Source organism: Canis lupus, chromosome 2 (assembly GCF_003254725.2).
Source record: "Canis lupus dingo isolate Sandy chromosome 2, ASM325472v2, whole genome shotgun sequence".
NCBI lineage: Eukaryota > Metazoa > Chordata > Mammalia > Carnivora > Canidae > Canis > Canis lupus.
In genome coordinates this window covers 16,278,170-16,301,544 of record NC_064244.1, presented here as the reverse complement: position 1 = coordinate 16,301,544, position 23,375 = coordinate 16,278,170, and the positions used below count along the sequence as shown (strand labels likewise).

The 23,375-nt window shown below is 37.6% G+C and overlaps 1 protein-coding gene and 1 long non-coding RNA gene across 7 annotated transcripts in view; one reads left to right on the top strand and one right to left on the bottom strand.

The window, feature by feature from the left end:
• LOC112670279 (uncharacterized) overlaps positions 1-23,375 on the top strand; it is a 96,370-nt gene that overhangs the window by 59,955 nt on the left and 13,040 nt on the right. The gene's annotated exons all lie outside the window — the stretch shown is intronic.
• The window catches only part of MPP7 (MAGUK p55 scaffold protein 7), a 313,879-nt gene continuing 297,121 nt past the window's right edge, over positions 6,618-23,375 (bottom strand). For all 6 annotated transcript variants that reach the window (XM_035713379.2, XM_035713382.2, XM_049100344.1 and 3 more), the window contains 4 exons: positions 12,762-12,855; positions 11,619-11,727; positions 9,911-10,054; positions 6,618-9,487 (listed from right to left, as the gene is read on the bottom strand). In XM_035713379.2, the coding sequence (XP_035569272.1) occupies positions 9,308-9,487; positions 9,911-10,054; positions 11,619-11,727; positions 12,762-12,855 (527 nt within the window). In that variant the 3' untranslated portion in view covers positions 6,618-9,307. The remainder of the gene's footprint in view (positions 9,488-9,910; positions 10,055-11,618; positions 11,728-12,761; positions 12,856-23,375) is intronic.

Genomic DNA, 23,375 nt, shown 5'->3' with positions numbered 1-23,375 from the left:
ATTCCCCTGGCTATTCGGGGTCTTTTCTGATTCCACACAAATCTTAAAATAATTTGTTCTAACTCTCTGAAGAAAGTCCATGGTATTTTGATAGGGATTGCATTAAACGTGTAAATTGACCTGGGTAACATTGACATTTTCACAATATTAATTCTGCCAATCCATGAGCATGGAATATTTTTCCATCTCTTTGTGTCTCCCTCAATTTCTTTCAGAAGTGTTCTATAGTTTTTAGGATATAGATCCTTTACCTCTTTGGTTAGGTTTATTCCTAGGTATCTTATGCTTTGGGGTGCAATTGTAAATGGGATTAACTCCTTAATTTCTCTTTCTTCAGTCTCATTGTTAGTGTATAGAAATGCCACTGACTTCTGGGCATTGATTTTTTATCCTGCCACACTGCCAAATTGCTGTATGAGTTCTGGCAATCTTGGGGTGGAGACTTTTGGGTTTTCTATGTAGAGTATCATGTAATCGGCGAAGAGGGAGAGTTTGACTCTTCTTTGCCAATTCGAATGCCTTTAATGTCTTTTTGTTGTCTGATTGCTGAGGCTAGGACTTCCAGTACTATGTTGAATAGCAGTGGTGAGAGTGGACATCCCTGTCTTGTTCCTGATCTTAGGGGAAAGGCTCCCAGTGCTTCCCCATTGAGAACGATATTTGCTGTGGGCTTTTTGTTGATGGCTTTTAAGATGTTGAGGAATGTTCCCTCTATCCCTAAACTCTGAGGAGTTTTGATCAGGAATTGATGCTGTATTTTGTCAAATGCTTTCTCTGCATCTAATGAGAGGATCATATCGTTCTTGGTTTTTCTCTTGCTGATATGATGAATCACATTGATTGTTTTACGAGTGTTGAGCCAGCCTTGTGTCCCGGGAATAAATCCTACTTGGTCATGGTGAATAATTTTCTTAATGTATTGTTGGATCCTATTGGCTAGTATCTTGTTGAGAATTTTTGCATCCATGTTCATCAGGGATATTGGTCTGTAATTCTCCTTTTTGGTGGGGTCTTTGTCTGGTTTTGGAATTAAGGTGATGCTGGCTTCATAGAACGAATTTGGAAGTACTCCATCTCTTTCTATCTTTTCGAACAGCTTTAGTAGAATAGGTATGGTTTCTTCTTTAAACGTTTGATAGAGTTCCCCTGGGAAGCCATCTGGCCCAGGACTCTTGTGTCTTGGGAGGTTTTTGATGACTGCGTCAGTTTACTCCCTGGTTATTGGCCTGTTCAGGTTTTTTATTTCTTCCTGTTCCAGTTTTGGTAGTTTGTGGCTTTCCAGAAATGTGTCCATTTCTTCTAGAGTGCCTAATTTATTGGCGTATAGCTGTTCATAATATGTTTTTAAAATCGTTTGTATTTCTTTGGTGTTGGTAGTGATCTCTCCTTTCTCATTCATGATTTTATTAATTTGAGTCTTCTCTCTCTTCTTTTTAATAAGGCTGGCTAATGGTTTATCTATCTTTTTAATTCTTTCAAAGAACCAACTCCTGGTTTTGTTGATCTGTTCCACAGTTCTTCTGGTCTCGATTTCGTTGAGTTCTGCTCAAATATTTATTAACTCTCTTTTTCTGCATGGTGTAGGATTTATTTGTTGTTTTCCTCTAGCTCCTTTAGGTGTAGGGTTAGCTTTTGTACGTGAGTTCTTTCCAGTTTTTGAATGGAGGCTTGTATTGCAATGTATTTCCCCCTCAGGACTGCTTTTGCTGCATCCCAAAGATTTTGAACGGTTGTATCTTCATTCTCATTAGTTTCCATGAATCTTTTTAATTCTTCCTTAATTTCCTGGTTGACCCTTTCATCTTTTAGCAGGATGGTCCTTAACCTCCAAGTGTTTGAAGACCTTCCAAACTTCTTGTTGTGATTTAGTTCTAATTTCAAGGCATTATGGTCTGAGAATATGCAGGGGACGATCCCAGTCTTTTGGTATCGGTTCAGACCCTATTTGTGACCCAGTTTGTGGTCTATTCTGGAGAAAGTTCCATGTGCACTCGAGAAGAATGTATATTCAGTTGAGTTTGGATGTAAAGTTCTGTAGATATCTGTGAAATCCATCTGGTCCAGTGTATCATTTAAAGCCATTGTTTCTTTGGAGATGTTGTGTTTAGAAGACCTATCGAGTGTAGAAAGTGGTAGATTGAAGTCACCAAGTATAAGTGTATTATTATCTAAGTATTTCTTAACTTTGGTTATTAATTGATTGATATATTTGGCAGCTCCCACATTCGGGGCATATATATTGAGGATTGTTAAGTCCTCTTGTTGGATAGATCCTTTAAGTATGATATAGTGTCCCTCTTCATCTCTCACTACAGTCTTCGGGGTAAATTTTAGTTTATCTGATATAAGGATGGCTACCCCTGCTTTCTTTTGAGGACCATTTGAATGGTAAATGATTCTCCAACCTTTTATTTTCAGGCTGTAGGTGTCCTTCTGTCTAAAAGGAGTCTCTTGTAGACAGCAAATAGATGGGTCCTGCTTTTTTATCCAGTCTGAAACCCTGCGCCTTTTGTTGGGGTCATTAAGCCCATTCACGTTCAGAGTTACTATTGAAAGAAATGAGTTTAGTGTCATCATGATATCTAATCAGTCCCTGTTTTTGTGGATTGTTCCATTGGACTTCTTCTTAAAGGGGAATTTTGAGAGTCCCCCTTAAAATTTCTTGTAGAGCTGGTTTGGAGGTCACATATTCTTTCAGTTCCTGCCTGTCTTGGAAGCTCTTTATCTCTCCTTCCATTTTGAATGAGAGCCTTGCTGGATAAAGTATTCTTGGTTGCATGTTCTTCTCATTTAGGGCCCTGAATATATCCTGCCAGCCCTTTCTGGCCTGCCAGGTCTCTGTGGAGAGGTCTGCTGTTACCCTAATACTCCTCCCCATAAAAGTCAGGAATTTCTTGTCTCTTGCTGCTTTAAGGATCTTCTCTTTATCTTTGGAATTTGCAAGCTTCACTATTAAATGTCGAGGTGTTGAACGGTTTTTATTGATTTTAGGGGGGGATCTCTCTATTTCCTGGATCTGAATGCCTGTTTCCCTTCCCAGATTAGGAAAGTTTTCAGCTAGATTTGTTCAAATACATATTCTGGCCCTCTGGCCCTTTCGGCACCCTCGGGAACCCCAATTAAATGTAGATTTTTCTTCCTCAGGCTGTCACTTATTTCCCTTAATCTATCCTTGTGATCTTTTGTTTGTCTCTTTTTTCCTCAGTTTCCCTCTTTGCCATCAACTTGTCTTCTATGTTACTCACTCGTTCTTCCACCTCGTTAACCCTCGTCGTTAGGACTTCTAGTTTGGATTGCATCTCATTCAATTGATTTTAATTTCTGCCTGATTGGATCTAAATTCTGCAGTCATGAAGTCTCTTGAGTCCTTTATGCTTTTTTCTAGAGCCACCAGTAGCTTTATAATAGTGCTTCTGAATTGGCTTTCTGACATTGAATTGTAATCCAAATTTTGTAAGTCTGTGGGAGAGAGGATTGGTTCTGATTCTTTGTTTTGATTTTTTTTTTTTTTTTTTTTTTTTTTTTTTTATGATAGTCACAGAGAGAGAGAGGCAGAGACACAGGCAGAGGGAGAAGCAGAGGGAGAAGCAGGCTCCATGCACCGGGAGCCTGATGTGGGATTCGATCCCGGGTCTCCAGGATCGCGCCCTGGGCCAAAGGCAGGCGCCAAACCGCTGCGCCACCCAGGGATCCCTGATTCTTTGTTTTGAGGTGAGGTTTTCCTTCTAGTCATTTTGCTCAGTGCAGAGTGGCCAAAAACTAGTTGTATTGGGAAAAGGAGAAAAAGAAAGAAGAGAAAGAAGGAAAGAAAAACGGAAGAAAAAAAAAAAAAGAGAAAGAAGAGAAAAAAAGAAAAAGAAAAAAAGGGGGGAAGCAAACAGAAATCAAAAAGCAAAAAAAAAAAAAAAAAAAAAGAAAGAAAGAAAAAAACAAACAAGGGGGAGTATCCTCTGATTCTGTATACTGTAAGTCCCTCGACTTCTCCAGACCCTAGCTGGTCTTCTGGGGGAGGGGCCTGTTGTGCTGATTTTCAGGTGTCAGCACTTGGGGGAGCTGCTCAGCCCCCCGCCTGGTGCAGGGCTCAGTGGGGGTTGTTTACCCCGTGAGACCCCTGGAGGAACAACCGCAGTGGCTGGGCCAGCTCTGCAGCCCTGGAGTCAGCCCCCGCAGTAGCCCCAGAGCTCTCCGTCTGCAGGGCCTGGAGGCTCCGGGGCGGGGCGCTGATCTGCTCAGCTGGGGCAGGAGCGTCCTCGCTGTCCTGGGCCCTCCCGGCCTCTGCCTGTCCCGGGGGGAGGCCGGATCCTGGGCTGTGTCCCCGGCGACCTGTGCTCCGGGACCTGCGCTGTTGGATTCGCTCCCGCCCCGCAGCCCCCTCCGCGGAGCCGCCCCCGAGCCCCTCCGAGCTGCTCCCGCCCCGCAGCCCCCTCCGCGGAGCCGCCGCCCGAGCCCCTCTGAGCTGCTCCGGGTCCCGCCGTGCGCGCTGCAGCCCTTAGGGAGCTCGGGGCACTCACCCGGGGCGCAGGTGTCTGTTAGTGTCCCCGGAGCCCGAGGGCATCCCTGCCCTCCTGGGTCCTGCTCCAGCTCCCCGCGAGCCCCTTTCCCCCGGGAAGGTCGGTGCAGCTCCTGCTTCTCCGGGACGGGGCTCTCCTGTCCTGGGGACACTCGCCCCGGCCTCAGCCCGGCTCCTCGCGGGGCCCCTCCCCCTTGGAGGCCTTTGTTTCTTTACTTATTTTTCCCCGTCTTCCTACCTTGATAGAAGCGCCAACTCTTCTCACTGTAGCATTCCAGCTCTTCTCTCTCTAAATCTCAGGCCGAATTCGTAGATTTTCAGGATGGTTTGAAGGTTATCTAGGTCATTTGGTGGGGACAGGTGACTTGGGGACCCTACTCTTCCACCATCTTGCCCCTCCCTCTGGGTAGGGGAACAGCTCTTATTCACAGCTTCTCTGACAGACATTACATGGAATTGGGTAGCAAGACCACCAAATCAGATTAATCCCTGCAAGGTGGGAATTGTCTTGATCACTAAGGACCAGGACTCATGCATACTAAATAGAATTGCATATTATGCTATATAAGTATGCTTCTGATAATAGCCACTTTTTGTGGATTAACCTGTTCTTACAGGCCTAGGTACATCAAGTTATATCTGACTAAAGCAGCAGCATTTTGAGAAAATTATGGACTGTTAAAAAAAAAAAAAGGGTAAACCCTCGACAAATTACCAAATCTCTAGTTTCCAAGTCTGACTCAAGTTATAGCAACACCAGGAAGCATAGTGCTGAGAAAATAGTGTGGTTGTAGAGAGACAGACCTGATCTAAGCTGCGATTCCGGTACTTACCAATCTCGGCACCTTGGGCAAGGTGCTTAAGCCCTGCCTTTCACTTTTCTCAGTTGGAGCACGTGAAGATATTATCTTTCATGTAAAGGAGCTATGAAGATTAAATGAGATAGTGAATGGAAATCATATAGATGTTTGATGATTAGTAAGTACAGTTTGGTTGGCAGTTGGTGGTCTTGTGTTGGGGTATGTTGTAAGACAGTTATTAAAAAAACTACTTCCTGCCCTCGGGGAGCCAGTAAGGAAGGAAGCATTTGAAAAGGAAGCGTGGTAGCAGAAGAAAGGGCATTAATACAATTAAGGGACATCTCTTTCAAGTCGATACAAGTTCTATTGTGTACCAGTGGCTAAAAATAAAAATTTGTTCACTTCCCTATTGAGGATTACTTCATTAGGTTCTGACATATCACTTGGAAGTAATGGATGTTTTTTTACACAATAAAACCGTCATAGAAATTATTAGGAAACTTCCAGTGAATTTGCTGGTGGAGAACTGTTTATTCGGAGTGATTATTTATAGAGCTATTTTAAAATTGTGTGATGTGAGAATAATCACTGTAACACAGGAGTTCATAGTTCTTGAATACCTCTGTCCCAGGTTTTGTTCCAAGTACTTTCCATGGGTCAGTTCTTCCAGGCCTACAATGATCCCATGAGGTAAGCAGGATTATTAAGTCCATTTGCCTGATCAGAGAGGTTAAATGACTGTCTCAAGGTTGCAAAGCTGGTAAGAGACAAAACTAGGATTTGAACTCAGGAAATGTGGCTCCAGATCCCATGCTCCTGACTGCTACAGTCTATAGTCTTTCAATGGAAGCAGAGCTGGGGCTAATTCGCTCAACTGTTGAAGCAAGGACAATGCTAATTAGCTTGTGTATCTAAGCAGGTGGCAGTTTGTACTCATGTACAGCTAAATGAAAAAGTTTAGTTTTGCCTAACTGGAATTCAGGAACAGGATGTGGATAACACCCTAATTCCCGATGCAGAGGAGTGGGATAAGGGATGATCCCATCACGGATGGGCCCGATCATCCAGCCCCCCTTTAGTGCTCCAGATCTTTAAATAGCTGTACTGTGTGTATCGGAGCAAGATTCATGAATTCCATCTCTTCAACAACTTTGTTGAAACCAAAAAATTATTTGAAACAAATATGAAGTTTTAGAGATGGCAAGTTCAAATAAACTACCTGGCATCAGAGTAGAAACCAGAATTTGCTCTACCATGGGAAACAATATCCTAAATACCCAAGTGCAGAAACAATGGTGCAGAAAATATACATGCAATTTGAAGATACTTTATTAAGATAAAAGATTTTCCATTACATTTAAATAGAAATCCTTACTAGTTGAAAAGAAAATAAATAATAGAAATCTAGATTCTTCAAGAAGCTTTTAATAACAGTTTTGTAAATCTATGAAGATTACATTTGTCAATTTTAAATTATTATGATTTAGATACATTCAATCATAATACGATACCAGGAATGTCAGCCTTAAGAACATCTGTATGAGTAAAACAATGGGAAAAAAAATATGACAGTTTCATCTTTTTATGTTTAACTGACTCTAATTTGGTTATCACAGGAATATAGAATTTCTTTCTCGATCTTGGATTTTAAATATATGGACTCAAAAATATAAACATTCCTCTTCTCTCAAATAGTGGCTGACACTGTTGGGAGCCGGCCAAACTAGTATAGTGGAGAGGGCTATGTGCATCTCCTTGCTGGAGGAGGAGGAGGTGGTCTCGGCGCAGAAGCAGAGTCCAGGGCCTTCTACAACAGTTAGCAATGAGCCCTTGGCGCTACCTTCCTTGCCTTCCTTGGTTTTAACCTAATCTCTAAACAGCAAAATGGCCGTGTAAATGTCACTTGGAAAGCCATATACCTAATCAAAGATTTCTCAAATTGCTAAGGTGCCCCTTCTCATTTAAAAACAAACATTGTTCAATTCTAGTATGAAAAGGGAGTAAGATCTGGACAGTTATATTTTTAAATACCCCATTGCCGCCAACAGCAAAAAGGGCTCTTTCCACCACATTATACTACCCTCTACCCCCACAGTAAAGAATCTGGACTGCCTAACTTATTCAGACAATTGCCTAGATGATTATATGTTTCCCAGTACTCTTTGTACAGGAAGTCTTGATTTATAGGAAATTTTTGTCAGTGTTTAAAGCGGAGTATATTCTACCCAAACTCTCCATGTAAGACTTCTATTTTCTTAGAGCAGCCATACAACTTTAAAGTATGGCTTTAGTATCAGTCTAGCAACCCTCTTCCTCACTCTTTTAAAAACTAAATTGCTTGCTATTGAGTTTATAAACTTAGAACTCACTGTTTTGATCATGTTAAGTAACATGTAGTCTGATTATTTTGGTATGAGTGTGTATCAAGGGCATTGCAGTAGTTTTTATCTCTGTTTCTAATATGAAATTTGACATGTCTAAAGGAAATCCAGTTGGTAATGCTACCAAATATGCAGTGCACATAACAGACTTGTGGATCTATCTGTGTATGAACAAAGGTCAAATATTTACATGGAATGTTGACCCTGACTTATAAAACTATTTTAAATTATGACATCTTTACATACAATTTATTTTATGAATAGCTCCATTCGATAATTAAAAAAAATATGCCTTTCAAAGATTTCATAAATATATAAAATTTCACTACATTCTATTTTTCTTTAAACATGACATCTAAACTCTTTACAAATCAACAAAAATATTTTCTGTTTGAAAGTCACAGATGCAATGATTTTTGATTGGCAGGGTCTTACTGCATGCAAGAATGGCAAGACATGTTCTCTTATACAACTTAGGACATTTCTAATATCTTGAGCTATGTGATTTGTTTGCTGAAGTTCAGTAGTAACAAAGAAAAGAAAGCCCATCTAAATATTTACAAGAGTCTTTCTTAAAATTCTTTAAAAATGGCAAGATTAAGATGGTATCTGACCAGTGTTAAGAATTATTTTGATGATGAAGAGGAGGTATGTTAACATTACATGAAAAGTTTTCTAAAATACATCTTAGCATGATTTAAATATATTATCATTTGCACATGTGAAAAATGATGACCTTTTAACTATCAATTAACAGTAAAACATCCACTTTTAGAATAGGAATCACATTCTTTTAACTTACTGGATGGTGACTCCAGAAATCCTGTCTCAGGATTTATAAATTAAAATGTCCTTTGTAGTCATTACTTGCCCCAAGATATCATCATCTTTACAAAGACTAATACCACAAAGATAGGCTTTTAGTTACATATGTAATCATTTTTAAAAGTCTATCTTCTCTCATTAAATATCTGAGCCACTGATATGTAGTCCTACGAGGCCTTTTCAAGATATAACATGAAGGCCACTTACTAAGGCAAATGTTTCATAATTCCTTTAAGAAAAAATTTTAAAGACACTCTGACTATATTATATATATGTAAGAAAAAGGTTGCGCTTTTAAAACAGTAAGAGGATGCCTTACTGTCAGCCTGGATGAATCTATAAAGCTGTCCTGCTTGCCTGGAGTGGCTCAAGGCTGCTAAGTTAATACCTTCAACTGTTAACGTGATGGAGAGGCTTTGTCTCAGACCACTAAAGCACTGAACTCCAGTATCAATTCTCTAGCTGTTTCTCTCTAAAAAGTCCAACCTCATCTTGGAGATATAGCTGTATATTAAGGACAACCAAAAGGTTCAAAGCTGTGCTCAAAATACAGTATTGTGCAAATTTTGATTTTGGATCTATAGTCAAATATTGTGTTTGAAATAAGGCTGGATAAAGATACAAACAAAACCAACATTCAGTTTTAAGCAGGATACACATCTACAACAGTGATCTAGATTAAAAAAAAAAAACAAAAAACAAAAAAACAAAAAAAACAAACCCTACCACCAGAATGGTAACTGATTTCATCATGCACTCTATAAAAAGATGATCATGGGAATTTCCCTTAGTTATGAATGTAACCAGCTCACTGGGACCCAGTGGGCTTCTGTCTCTAATTTGTCAAAAGTTGTTTTTAGCTCATTGAATGCCACAGTGAGGTCATCATTTACTATAATTTTGTCAAAAAGATGACCATATTGATTTTCCATTATCTGTGCAGATTTAATCATGTCCTGAAAGTCTTCTTCCTGCAAAAGGAAGTATTAAAAAAAATTTGGTTAAACAGGCAATTATATCACTTTGCATGGATGCAGACATTTCCATACCTGGTTTATCAAATGCTATTCTGTATTTATTCTTTCAACCACAAATGAAAATGACCCTCTTGGACTGTAAGCTCTCAGAAGTCATAACTTCTAATGGTATCTCTCAGATCTGCTTGTAACTAAACTGCTCTGATAAAATCATGAATTTCACTCACTCATTACTGGGATGTTTCAATCAATATAATATGAAGATCTATTCATAGAAGCACAAAAAGCCATTACAGTGCAATTACTCAAACTGTATGTACCTAAATACAGTTATTTTATTGATTTTTGGATCACAGCATATACAACCATGTCTTTCTGAAGGTAGTAGTTACTGCATGTATGACTTATTGTACTTACTGTAAAAGGCTTTGCAGCACCTTGGTCATCTCTGCTTGAAATAATCTTTGCATTTTTTCTTGTCTCCCTCAAGCGCTCTATTGATGGAGGCTTTATAAATATCACGTAGGGCTTAAATTCTAAGGTCCTTAAATGCTTCACTGTCTGCAAGGAAGAAAATAAGTTTTCTTATATTTCTTCATAATGTCATGAGTGAATTTTCCAATAAAAATAAAATTTCTTTCAAAGGAGAAAATTCCTTAAAACTATCTAATAAGGCCAGTAGCTTCTTCAATATAGTGTTCAATCTGTTGTTGGCAATTAAATGTCATAAATACCCCTGAAAAGATGGAGAATATAACCTTTTAAAATGTTTTGAAATATATCATAATATTGAACAGAAGCAGATAAAAATATCATAAAACTGATTTTGAAATCAAATGCTCAAAAGATGCTATGAGTTAAATAACTATCTGTACGTGGAGGTCATCCAACCATCCCACATAAACCTCCTCCTGATCTCACATAGGAGTTTGTCATTCTGTCCTGTTTGTCATTCCATGGAGTGTACAATAAGGGCGAGCTTCCTGCTTTCCATGAAGCTTGTCAACATTCTCCCATCCAAATATTTTGTATTATTGACACTGTGCTTCTGAGGACTCATCTCCAGTCAAAGGGGGAATGGTAAGAGGGTGGGAGTTGAGGGAGACTCTTGACCTGTATGTCAGGGCTTCCCCAAAAATGTGAATACAAACCATAAACCTCCCTGAGAGGTTATGTAGGGGGGTAGGGGTGTGGCTGGAGGATATATACATTCAGGGGGCTAGTGAGGCTCTGTGGATGTATAGTTGGAACCCTACTGAGGGAGCTGGATATGACTAGACCCAAGGCGGCAGGGGGATGCTGTACCATCAGGAGTATCCTCCTCATCACTGGTGCCTAAGTTAAGGAGTCAGCTGCCCTACTGATTCTTGGGGCTCTTTTACTCCAGATTCATCCTCCTGAAGAGGAATGAAGGGCTTCTCCAAGTCATTCTGGCTCTTGGAGGTTGTACACCCATCGGTGGAGAGAGAATCTATGGCCCCTTGGGTAATAAGGAAAATGCTATGGGTTAGGTCTCTGCTGGAGGATGTGGTTCAGTAAGAATTGAATGGCTGTGTCCACTGGTATCTTTGGTCCAAAGTGTTCATAAGAGTTCCCAGGGTGCCAGCAAAGATTTACCTGACAGTTGCGAGAAGGATCTCATTCAGTACTGTTCCTATGAAATGCCCCACGGCTCTATGTAGGGGGTTTACACTTCTATGATATGTCAAGAATCCAAATGAAAGAAAGAGGGCCAAGAACCAAAATGTCCATTGTAAAAACTGCAGACACTTATAATAATACTTCACATTTAAGAATACATTATACATGTAGCAACATATTTTTTCAATAAGAACTATGCAGAAGAAATATCTAAGAGTCCTTGTACTTGGCAAACACAGAATATAAACCAGCGTGGCAAACAGATCTTGTGGCTTCCTCTCCTCCTCTTTTCTAATATTATGGACCTTTTTTCTCTTTCTCCAGAGACTTCTCAAATTACATTTAAATGCGTCTGTCATTAGGAAAGCCACATATATACCAAAAGTGAGTAGCCTTCAGATTTACCGCATATTTGAAAGGTTCACGTGATGTGTGGTAGCTCACATGGGCCAGGAGGGTATTGAATAGTTCATTGTTCACTTACGTGAGGCTGAACGTCCAACAAACAAACTTTGTTTTTAGCCAGGACAGACCGAACGGAGTCTATGCTTGTGCCGTAGTAGTTGTTTTTATATTCACCATATTCAATAAACCTGTAGGAAATCAGATCTGCATCAGAGCCATTTGCGAATTAATTATAGATATAAATGGAAAGACATAGCTCATATATATAAAAGATTTTTGCTGAACACGTAATTTTTTTTACTGTGTTCAATAAAATAAGTAGGGCCAAGTACTCCAGAATGTCAATTTTAAAAAATCTTTTATTTTACATTTTCAAATCAGTAACACTTGCTTGTATTACACTTAAGCAGAAAAAAAGTACTTCAGTCCAGCAGTACTGTTTTCCATCACTTCTGTTTCAGAACTAATGCAACGCAATAAAACAGTGACTAAGCCAAACAATAGAAACTACTGAAATTTCACTGCATGCTACAGAATAACCACGCTCAGCTTTAGAACTACAGGAGGAACTGGCTGGTGGCTAATGGAAGCAGGGCAGCCGGTTACGTGCTATAAAAACACAATTGCTGTGGTGAACGTGGAAAAAAGCATTTGGATGTTTCAATAAAATCCCCAAATCCTGCATTAAAACACACATTGCTCCCTGACACCCTGAAATATTCATGCTTAAGCAAACGGAAGACCTGTGAGGTGGAGAATTAGAGCTGGCCAGAGGATATGGTACAAACAAGGTGATTAATGTTATTTTAAATTTTTGAAGAGCCAGTGAGGGAGAAAGGGGTGTGTGGAAGAGACTGTGGAACTAGGGATCTATTACATAGTTGTTAGTTTTTAAAATAAAATTCTATTCAAATTCTATGTTAAGATTCAATTAGTGGGGTGGAAAGAGGTCACAGTAATATGCCTGCAACATTCCCTCATTCTTCAAAATAATTCCTACACATTTATTTAACTTACCAGAAACATAGCAGCTCTAGGTTATTAAAAAAAATTACAGGTGAAGACTGGTAACACCTACTAACTGAATTATCACCTTTTTATCAGTTACAAATATTAAAAAACTTAAAATCTGTTTCAAATGGGAGGGAACCCTGGGTTCCCTAAAACTCAATAGAGAAGCACAGGCTTAAAAACAATAGTCACATAAAAACCTTCCACGTACTTGTTATTTTGTACATCTGTCTCGAACAAGTGCTTGGAAATGAAAATATATTCCACACCATCGCTTTCCTGGCTTCTTTTTGCTCTGGTCGTGTCTGCGATTTAATTAAAAAGAGTTTACAAAAGTCTACATCAGCTACCCTAAAGAAGATACTAAAAAAGAAATCATCATGTATTAAAGTATTTTTCATAAACCTAATTTAAACACTTATTAAAAAGCAAATTAGCTAATAAAATAAAAATTCAATAATTCAGATTTCTTACCAATATGAATACAATATTGATTTGAATGTGGATTCAAAATTAAATTGCATTGTCTGTGCTATTTTTTATTTCGAAGGTGCTTTAATATGTTAATTAAATAAAAATGGTATTTTAGCCCTTGAGAAAAAAACTCTTTTCTTTTGCAGATGAATGCTTATTATCATATTTACTGATCATTATTCATTGAAGCAAGTCTAATGCCTACTAGGTTGTAAGGTAAACCCTGAAATTATTTTACTGTCTTCCACACACAGCACATAGTGAGTATGCCATCAATGTTTTACTAACTGAATAAAGTCAAAGACCTTGATGTGCTATTCATTCCTCCTTTGGAAAATTATAAACACCTTCTTAGAATACTACTAAACTTCCAAACGTTCAGTAATGTTGCCCATTTGCTACTAAATTATAATGGAGCAGAAAATACAGGATTGACTATAAAAACATAACTAAACCTAAGGAGTTGCATTGCTGATATTGCAAGTGAAAAACTGACCATAGCACATTCTTCCTGTGAATTACAGTTAAAAACTCTGTGCCCAGACAACTATTTCAGCACTTTGAAAATAAATAAAGCAGGTAGACTGTGGAGAGGAATCAACCTGCATGGGGTAGAGTTTTACCTTTTATTTTTTTCTTAGCTTTGCCCAGAGGGTGGGAACATTTACAGAGTGTCATGGTGTTATGTGTGACTTAATTCCAGTAGGAGCCTTTTTGGGTGAAAAGAACCAAGAAAAAAGAAAAAAGCCCTTACAAATTGAAGAGTGTGGAGGTAATCCAGAAAGACTGGCAAAGATATTCTAATGCTGTGTAGGAACCAATATCATTTGAAGGATAGCCCCTGGGCTATAAACATGGAGCTAAGACTCAGGCTAACACTGCCAATGTTTTCAGACGTGAACTGTGATTAGAATATATAGGTCTCAGCCACCCTGTGAATAACAGCAGCACAGAACACTCCTAAACCAATGTAGAAAAGGCTTAGGAAATTGAGCTGAGATTTGAACTATGCACCCAAGTATCAGACTCACCTTTGAACTACATGTGACAGGGGAGACCCAAACCAGTGTAGCAAAAACTTAGGGAATTGAACTGAGATTTAAACCACAACTCACAGGGACACCTAGGTGGCTCAGTGGTTGAGTGTCTGTCTTCAAGATCAGGGTGTGATCCAGGGGCCTCGGGATCGAGTCCCGCATAGGGCTCCCCACAGGGAGCCTGCTTCTCCCTCTGCCTATGTCTCTGCCTCTGTTTGTCTTTCATGAATAAATAAAATCTAAAAAACACAAACCCACAACTCACAGAAAATGAGACAGAACTTAGAGTGAAAACATAAAATGGTGATAACTTGCTAAAAGGAAAACATTCTTCCAGAATGTTGACTCCCCTCCACAATCTTCCTGCTTTACTCATTTTCAAAGTGCTCAGATAGCTAACCTGCACCCAGAGTTTTTAGTTGTAATCAGCAGTAAGGACGGGCTATAGCCAGTTTTTCACTTGCCATATTGGCATTGCAACTCTGCAGGGTTTTTGTTTGTTAAGCAGGACCTAGAGTTGATACAACACTGGTGTATCCAGAATGCAATTTAAAATTATTTAATATAAAAGAACCAAGAAATTATGACCAATTCTTAAGGGGAAAATGGAAGATGGCAACTTAGAATGACCCAGAGGTTAGAACTACCAGACAAAGGATTTAAGGCAACTACTTATAACTGTGTTTTATAAGGTAAAGAAAAACATGCCTGAAATGAATGAAAATATGAATTCTCAGAGAAATGGAAACTATAAAGAAGAACCAAATGGAAAGTTTAGAACAGAAATATACAATACTTAATAAAAACAAGTTGCTAGTTGGGCTCAGTAGCAGAATGGAGAGGACAGAGAAAAGAGCCAATGAACTTGAAGGCAGATCAATAGAAATTATAAAACCTGAGCACAAAGAAAAAAGATTGAAAAGGTATAAATGAAGCCCTAGGGACCTGTGTAATATATGTGTAATTTGGACGCCAGAGATGAAAAAGATATTGAAGCGCAAAAAAAAAAAAAAAAAAGTATTTGAAGAAAGAATGGCCCCAAACTGCTGCTAAAATTTGGTGAAAGGCATACATTTTACAATTTTCAGAAGCCCAACAAATCTCAAATAGGATAAATTCATAGGAAAATCATGCCTAGACACTCGAAACTGAAGTATTAAGAACCAAAGATAAAGAAAAAAGTCTTGAAAGCATCTAGTAACAACCAATACAGTACACATGACGAGTAATGATTTCAGTGACTACAGATTTATTATAAATCCTAAAAACAAGAATTCAATGAAATAATATCTGAAGTGCTGAAAGAAAAGAACTTCACCCAAAATACCCTTCAGGAGAAAAAGGCAAAACAAACACCTTCTCAGAAGAAGAGAGACTAAAAGAACTCATCAACAGATCTGTTCTAAAATAATATTCAAGGAAGTTTTTAGGCTAAAAGGAAATGTTAAGAAGGATATTTGTATCTTCAAGGAATTAAGGAAAGAATAGTTGAATAGAAACAGAAGTCTATTTTTTCCTCTTATATTTCATATAATATATACATATATATATTTGTGTGTGTGTGTATATATATATGTAACTGATTTAAAAGTTATATTGTTATTTGGTAGAGTTTTCAATGTGTATGTTATGTATGCAAACATAATACATTTGTCAACTACCACAAAAAGGACTTGGGGAAAAGGGATTTATATGATTGCAAGGTTTCTATATCTTATGTGAAATGGCATGAAGTCAACTCTAAGTAGACTGTGAATAGTTAGGCATTAAGCATGTTGTAATCCCTAGAACAACCAGTAACAAGTAATGGAAAGACATATAAGCAGAGAGCCAATAGGTAAATTGAAATGGAACACTGAAAAACATTCAAATAATAATTTTAAAAAACAGTAGAAAACAGAAAGCAAAAAAATATATAAATAAACAGAAAAACAGTTTAAATGTCATCACTTAAATAATTTAGTGTTAATTGGTTTATATACTCCAGATTAAAAGGCAAAGAGAATGGATGAAGAAGCAAGACCCTAGTTAGTACATACTGTCTATAAGAAAGACACATTAAATTTACACGAATAAGTTGAAAGCGAACAGATGGAAGATGGTGTATGTACCATGTAAACAGTAAGCATAAGGTGGCTACTTTGAATCGAATAAAAGAGACTTCAAGAAAAGGAGTATGACCAGAGATAAAGAAAACTGTTTCATAATGATAAAAGAAATTTAAAACAATTACATATCTGTACACACACAGAAAAACAAAACTTTAAAATATATGAAGCAAAAATTGGCTGTGTTAAATGAAGAAATGGACAAGCTCACAATCAGAATAGCTTTTACTGCCTCTTAACAACTGATAGAACTAGACAAAATACCAGTGAGACACAGGCTACACACCACCACCAGCCTCAGGGGTCTAATTTATACAGGTGTAACACTACATCCAATAACTGCAGGATAAACGTTCCTTTTAAGTGTACATTATACATTTGTCAAAAGGTAGATCATAGACTGGCCCATAAAAAGTCCCCCCAAATTTAAAAGAACCCAAATCATAAAGAGTAAATTCTCCTACCATAAAATAATGAAAAATCAATAATAAGATACCTAGAAAAACCTCAAATATCTTAAAATTAAGTAACACTTTCAAATAATTATGATTCAAAAATGAAAGAATAAAAGTGAGCAAATACTGTGAAGTATAGGGCAAGGAATATATACCCTATCAAAGTTATGGGATAGAGAGAACATAGCACATAACAGGAAACTTACACCTTTACATACTTCTGTTAGAAAAGAAGATCTAAAAGCAGTGACTGAAAGTTCATCTTAAAAACTGCTAGAAAGAAAAGATCAAAGTAAACTCAAGCCAAGGAGAAGAGAATAATAAATTCAAATTAACAAAATAGAAAAAAGACAATAAAAACAACAAAATTTTAAAATCTAATTACAGTGATTAGTAAAGAAAGAACAAAAATCACCACTATAAATAATGAAAAAGGAGTTATTACCAGAGATTCTATGGATACTAAAAAGGATTAGAGAATATTATATACTACTTTATGCCAACATAGTTGACAATTTAGACAACATGGATACATTTCTTAAAAGGTATAAAGAATCAAGATTGAAACAAGAGGAGCTGATATCTGAACAGCCCTGTATCTATTAAATCTATTTTTAAAAAGATTTTATTTATTTGAGAGAGAGCACGCACAGGCAGGGGGATGGCCAGAGGGAGAGGTGGGCTCCCTGCTAAGCACGGACTCTGACATAGAGGCTCAATCCCAGGACCCCAGGATCATGACCTGAGCCACAGGTAGATGCTTACCTGACTGAGCCAACCAGGTACCCCTAAATAAATCTGTTTTTTAAAACCTTCCCCCAAAGATTCCAGGCTTAGATGGCTACTGAAGTCTCTTCACCATTTAAGAATGAAATAACACAAATCCTACATTAATATTTTTTTGCATAAAGAGGAATCACTGCTTAATTCATTTTATGATATTAGCATAACCCTAATAGCAAAATCTAACAAAGACATTAGAAAACATTACAGACCAAACATAAATTTAGATGCAGAAGTCCTTAACAAAAATATTAGCAAGTCAAATTCAACAATACATAAAATTGTAAAAAGATATGAGATCTTTTTAAGATCTGTAAAAAGATATGAGGACCAAATAGAGTTTATCTCATGAATGAGAGGTAGGCCGAACATCTGAAAATCAACGGAATTCACCATATTAACAGAATGAAGAATCATACATGATCATTTCAATATATCCAGAACTAGCAGCAGAAAAAAATTCAACATCTATTCATGACATAAAGTCTCAGCAAACTAGGAATCACAGAGAATGCTCTCAAACAAATAATGGGGCTTCAATGAGTCATCATCCTTAATGGTAAAAGATGGGAGGTGATTTCCCTTGAGATCAGGAACAAGGCAAGTCTGCTAAATAACACAAAAAATAACTTGAAATGGATCAAGACCTAAATGTAAAATGAAAAACTATAAAACTTCTAGAAAAAGCAGAATGTCTTTGGGACTCTGAGAGAAAGGATTTTAGAGCACTGAAAGCACAAAACAGAAAATGATAAATAAGACTGTCAAAATGAAAAACTTTTTTTTAAAAGATTTTATTTATGTATTCATAGAGACACAGAGAGAGAGGCAGAGACACAATCAGAGGGGGAAGCAGGCTCCATGCAGAGAGCCCGACGTGGGACTCGATCCCGGGTCTCCAGGATCATGCCTCGGGCTGCAGGCGGCGCTAAACCGCTGAGCCACCCAGGCTGCCCAAACTTTCGGTTTTTTAAAAACACCATAAAGAAAATGAAAAGGTGGAAAAAGAAGACGTGATGTGTGTGTGTGTGTGTACACACACACACATATACATACGATGGAGTATTAGTCATCAGAAAGGACGAATACCCAACATTTGCTTCAACATGGATGGAACTGGAGGGTATTATGCTGTGAAGTAAGTCAACTGGAGACAGACAATCATCATATGGTTTCACTCATATGTAGAATATAAGAGTTAGTGAAAGGGATTATAAGGGAAAGGAGGGGAACCAAGTGGGGAAAAATTAGAGAGGAAGACAAACCATGATAAACTCCTAACTGGGAAACAAACAAAAGGTTGTAGAAGGGGAGATGGATAGAGAGATGGGGTAACTGGGTGACAGGCACTGAGGAGGGTGGGCACTTGATGGGATGAGCACTGGGTGTTATGCTGTATGTTGGCAAATTGAGTTTAAATAAATTTTTTTTTAAACCAACACCCCCCCCCCCCCAAAATGAAAAGGTGGAATGCCTATGTGGCTCAGTCTGTTATTGGCTCAGGTCATGATCTCAGGGTCCTGGGATTAAGCCCTATGACTCTGAAGCCCTTAGGATTCTCTCCCTCTGTCCCTCCCCCACCTCATACACACACTCTCTAAAAAGAAAAGATAATCTACAGACTGAGAAGAATATATGAGTAACACATTTATCATATAAGGGACACATATCCGGAATATATAAAGAATTCTTAAAACTCAGTGAGACAATGCAATTTTTAAAAATGGGCAGAATATTTGAATAGACCCTTCCTTGGAGATGCACAAATGAGTAGGTCCATGAAATGAAGCTCAACATCATTAGTTCAATGCAGATTGAAGTACAGTGAGATACAGCACACACACAGAGGCATACCTTGTTTTGTTGCACTCTGCTCTACTGTGCTTCACAGGTACTGTTTGTTGTTGTTTTGTTTTTAAAACAAATCGAAGGTTTGTGGCAAGTCTGTCAGTGCCATTTTTCCAACAGCATTTGCTCACTTTGTCTTTCTGTGGCACATTGTGGTAATTCTGCTGACCCTTCTAACTTTTTCATTATTACATTTGTAATGGTGATCTGTGATTTCTCATGTTACTATTGTAGCTGTTTTGGGATGCCATGAACTGTACCCAGACAGTGAACCTAATCAACAAATGTGTGTATGCTGACTGCTACACTGACCAGCATTTCCCTGATCTCTTCCCCTTTCCTCAGACCTCCCCATCTCCTAAGATACAACAATATTGAAATTAGGCCAATTCATAACCCTACAATGGCTTCTACATGTTCAAGTGAAAGGAAAAGTCCCACATTCTCACTTTAAATCAAGAGCTAGACATGATTAAGCTTAGTGAGGAAGGCATGTGGAAAGCTGAAAATGGCTGAATGCTCTTGCACCAGTCAAGTTGTGAATGCAAAGAAAAATTCTTGAAGGAGATTAAAAGTGCTACTCTAATGAGTGCACAAACAATAAGAAAGTGAAACAACCTTATTGTTGATATGGAGAAAGTTTGAGTGACCTGGAGAGAAGATTAAACCAGCCATGACATTCTCCTAAGCCAAAGCCTGACCCAGAACAAGGCCCTCATTCTCTTCAATTCTATGAAGGCTGATAGAGGTGAGGAAGCTACAGAAGAGAAGTCTGAAGCTAGCAGAGGCTGGTTCATGAGGGTTAAGGAAAGAAGCCATCTCCATAACAGAACAGTGCAAGGGAGACAGCAAGTGCTGGTGTAGAAACTGCAAGTGATCCAGAAAATCTAGCTAAGATCATTAATGAAGGGGCCTACACTAAGTAGATTTTCACTTAAATAAAATAGCCTTATATTGAAAGAAGATGCCCTCTGGGACTTTCATAGCTAGAGGGAAGTCAATGCCTCATTTCAAGTTTCAAAGGACAATCTGGCTCATTAGGGGAAAATGTAACTGATTACTTTAAGTTGAAGCCAGTGCTCATTGACTTTCTGAAAGTCCTAGCGCCCTTAAGAATTACACTAAATCAAAAAAAAAAAAAAAGAAAAAAAAGAAAAAGAATTACACTAAATCTAATTTGCCTGTGTTCTATAAAAGGAACAACAAATCCAGGATGACAGCATATCTATTTACAACATGGTTTACTGGGTATTTTAAGCCCACTGTTCAAACCTAGTGCTCAGAAAGGTTCCTTTTAAAATATGACTGCTCATCAATAATGCACCTTGTCACCCAAGAGCTCTGATGGAGATATACAAGATTAATGTTATTTTCATGCCTGCTAATACAACATCCATTCCGAAGCCTGTGGATCAAGGAATAATTGTGACTTTCAATTCTTATTATTTAAGAAATACATTTTTGCAAGGCTATGGATAGTTGCCATAGATTTTGATTCCTCCAATGGTTTTAGGCAAAGTAAATTGAAAATGGACTTATGGAAAGACAACTTTCCTTTGAAAATGATTCACCATTCTAGATGCCATTAAGAACATTTATGATTCCTGAGAAGAGGTCAAAATATCAACATTAACAGTTTGGAAGAAGTTGACTCCAATCCTCATGGATGACTTTGAGGGGTTCAAGACTTGAGTGGAGGAATTAACTGTAGATGTGGTGGAAACAGCACAAGAATTAGAAGTGGAATCTGAAGATGTGACTGCATTACTGTCATCTTGTGATAAAACTTTAATGGTTGAGGAGATACTTCTTATGGATGAACAAAAAAAGTGGTTTCTTGAGATGAAATCTATTCCTGGTGAAGCTGCTGTGACGACTGTTGAAACGACAGCAGAAGATTTAGAATATTACACAAACTGAGTTGATAAAGAAGCACAATGTTTGAGAGGATTGAGTCCAATTTTGGAAGAAGTTCTGTGGGTAAAATGCTATCAAACAGCACTGCATAGTAGAGAGAAATAGTTCGTGAACAGATGAGTCTATTGATATGGTAGACTTCATTGTTGTCTTATTTTAAGAAGTTTCCACAGCCACCACTGCCTTCAGCAACTACTGCCCTGGTTGGTAAACAGTCTTTAACCTCAAGACAAGACCTTTCCCCCAGCAAAAAAGATGACGACTTGCTGAAAGCTCAAATGAGGATTGGCATTTTTTTAACAATAAAGTATTTTAAAATTAAGGTATGTACATTGTTTTTTTACACGTTATTGCACACTTAAGAGACTACAGTATAAGCATAAATTTTATTTTTTTAAGAATAGTTTTTATATGTACTAGGAAACCAAAAAAATCATTTTGTCTGCTTTATTGCAATATTCACCTTATTGCGGTGGTCTGGAGCTGAACCCAGTAACATCCCTGAGATATTACAGATATGTCTGTATCATACTGAGAAAAATTTAAGAGGCTGACTATATACCAAGTTGGCAAAGATGTAAAACAACTAGATCTTGCATACACTTCTAGTGGATTGTAAAATGGTATAATCATTCTGGAAAACAGTTTGGTAGGTTCTGAAAAATTAAATATGATCCAGCCATTCTACTACTACTTATTTATCCAACAGAAACAAAAACACATGTTCATCAGAATATTTAGATTATAGGTTTATCTGTAGTAACCCCAAATGGTGTGAAACCCTCAAGTATCCATCAACAGGTGAATGGATAAATAAATTATAGTATTTCTATACAATACAATGGAATGCCACTGAGCAATTAAAGGGGATGAACTGTTGATCTGTGAAACCACCTTGGTGAATCTCAAACTTATGCTAGATGAAATAAGCCAGGCAAAAAGAATTGGGAACATACTGTATAATTTTATTTATATAAAGTGCTAGATGATTCAAACTGATCTATAGTTTCAGAATGTAGATCCATGGTTGCCTGAGGCCAGGGGTAGAAGGATGGTTTATAAAAGGCATGGGGAAATTTTTTGAAGAGATGGAAATGTTCACTATATGTTGATTGTGGTAATGACTTCATGTGTGTACATTAAAACTCATCTAATTGTACATTTTAAATATGTGTGCTTATTTCAATTATATCTCAATAATGTATAAAAGGAAAACTGTGGGAAGTGGTGAAAAAAGTAACCCAATACAAAAAGTAATGGATTTATAAAACCCAGTTAGTTTAAATTACATCCAAAATTCTCATCGACTTCTACTTAGTTACCAAGCATATTTTAATACAACATTCAGATCTCCTGAAACAATTTTTCATATTTCTGCTGGTAAAGGACCAAGAAGTTATGCTATTTTTTTTATGAAGTGTCACACTTTTTGCAGGAATAGCAAAATACTATTCCTATTCAGAAATAGCATGAAATACTAATAAATTTAATTCTATCATAAAAGCTAAGAATTAATTTCACAACAGAAATAGACTCCATTAAGTGTATATGACATAATATGCATCTAAGAGGTTGAAAGATATTAAATTGGTATGATGTCCTGCTTTGAAATTTAGGATTAATATTTATTCATTACTTCAAAAATTTCATTGTTTGCTGGTGTTCCTGTAGCAAATAGTAAGCTTCATACAAATGTATGTTGAAAATCAAAACTGAGAATTTTATGTGCATTAATTTGTCTCTGATGAAGAAAGGTTATCTTTATTCAACTGTAATGGCAGAAACACTTTGAAAATGTGGGACACACAGTTTTAAGGATCACTGCCCTGACATATGGAGTCCCCTTGGGAGGGTTAAAAGCAGAAACAGAACTCCATCAAGTGAATAGGACATGTATGACCCTGCCAAACACATTTAAAAGTGAACAGTGAACATATCTACACTTAGAGTGTTTGCTTATCATGATCACCCCAAATTATTAATTTTACCGTTGAAGAATTTTAATGTAAAATATAGTGACATACCATAGGAATCTCACAAACTCATTAACAGTGAGGAATCCTGAATAAGAGATCTGGAAATTCTTAAGGGAAGGGAATTCAAAGGGAAAGATTCACATATTAATCACAATGCAGGTTACAACCTCACTGTCTGAGTACCCACTATGTTTACAGTGTAAGACAAACATCAAACAAATATAAGA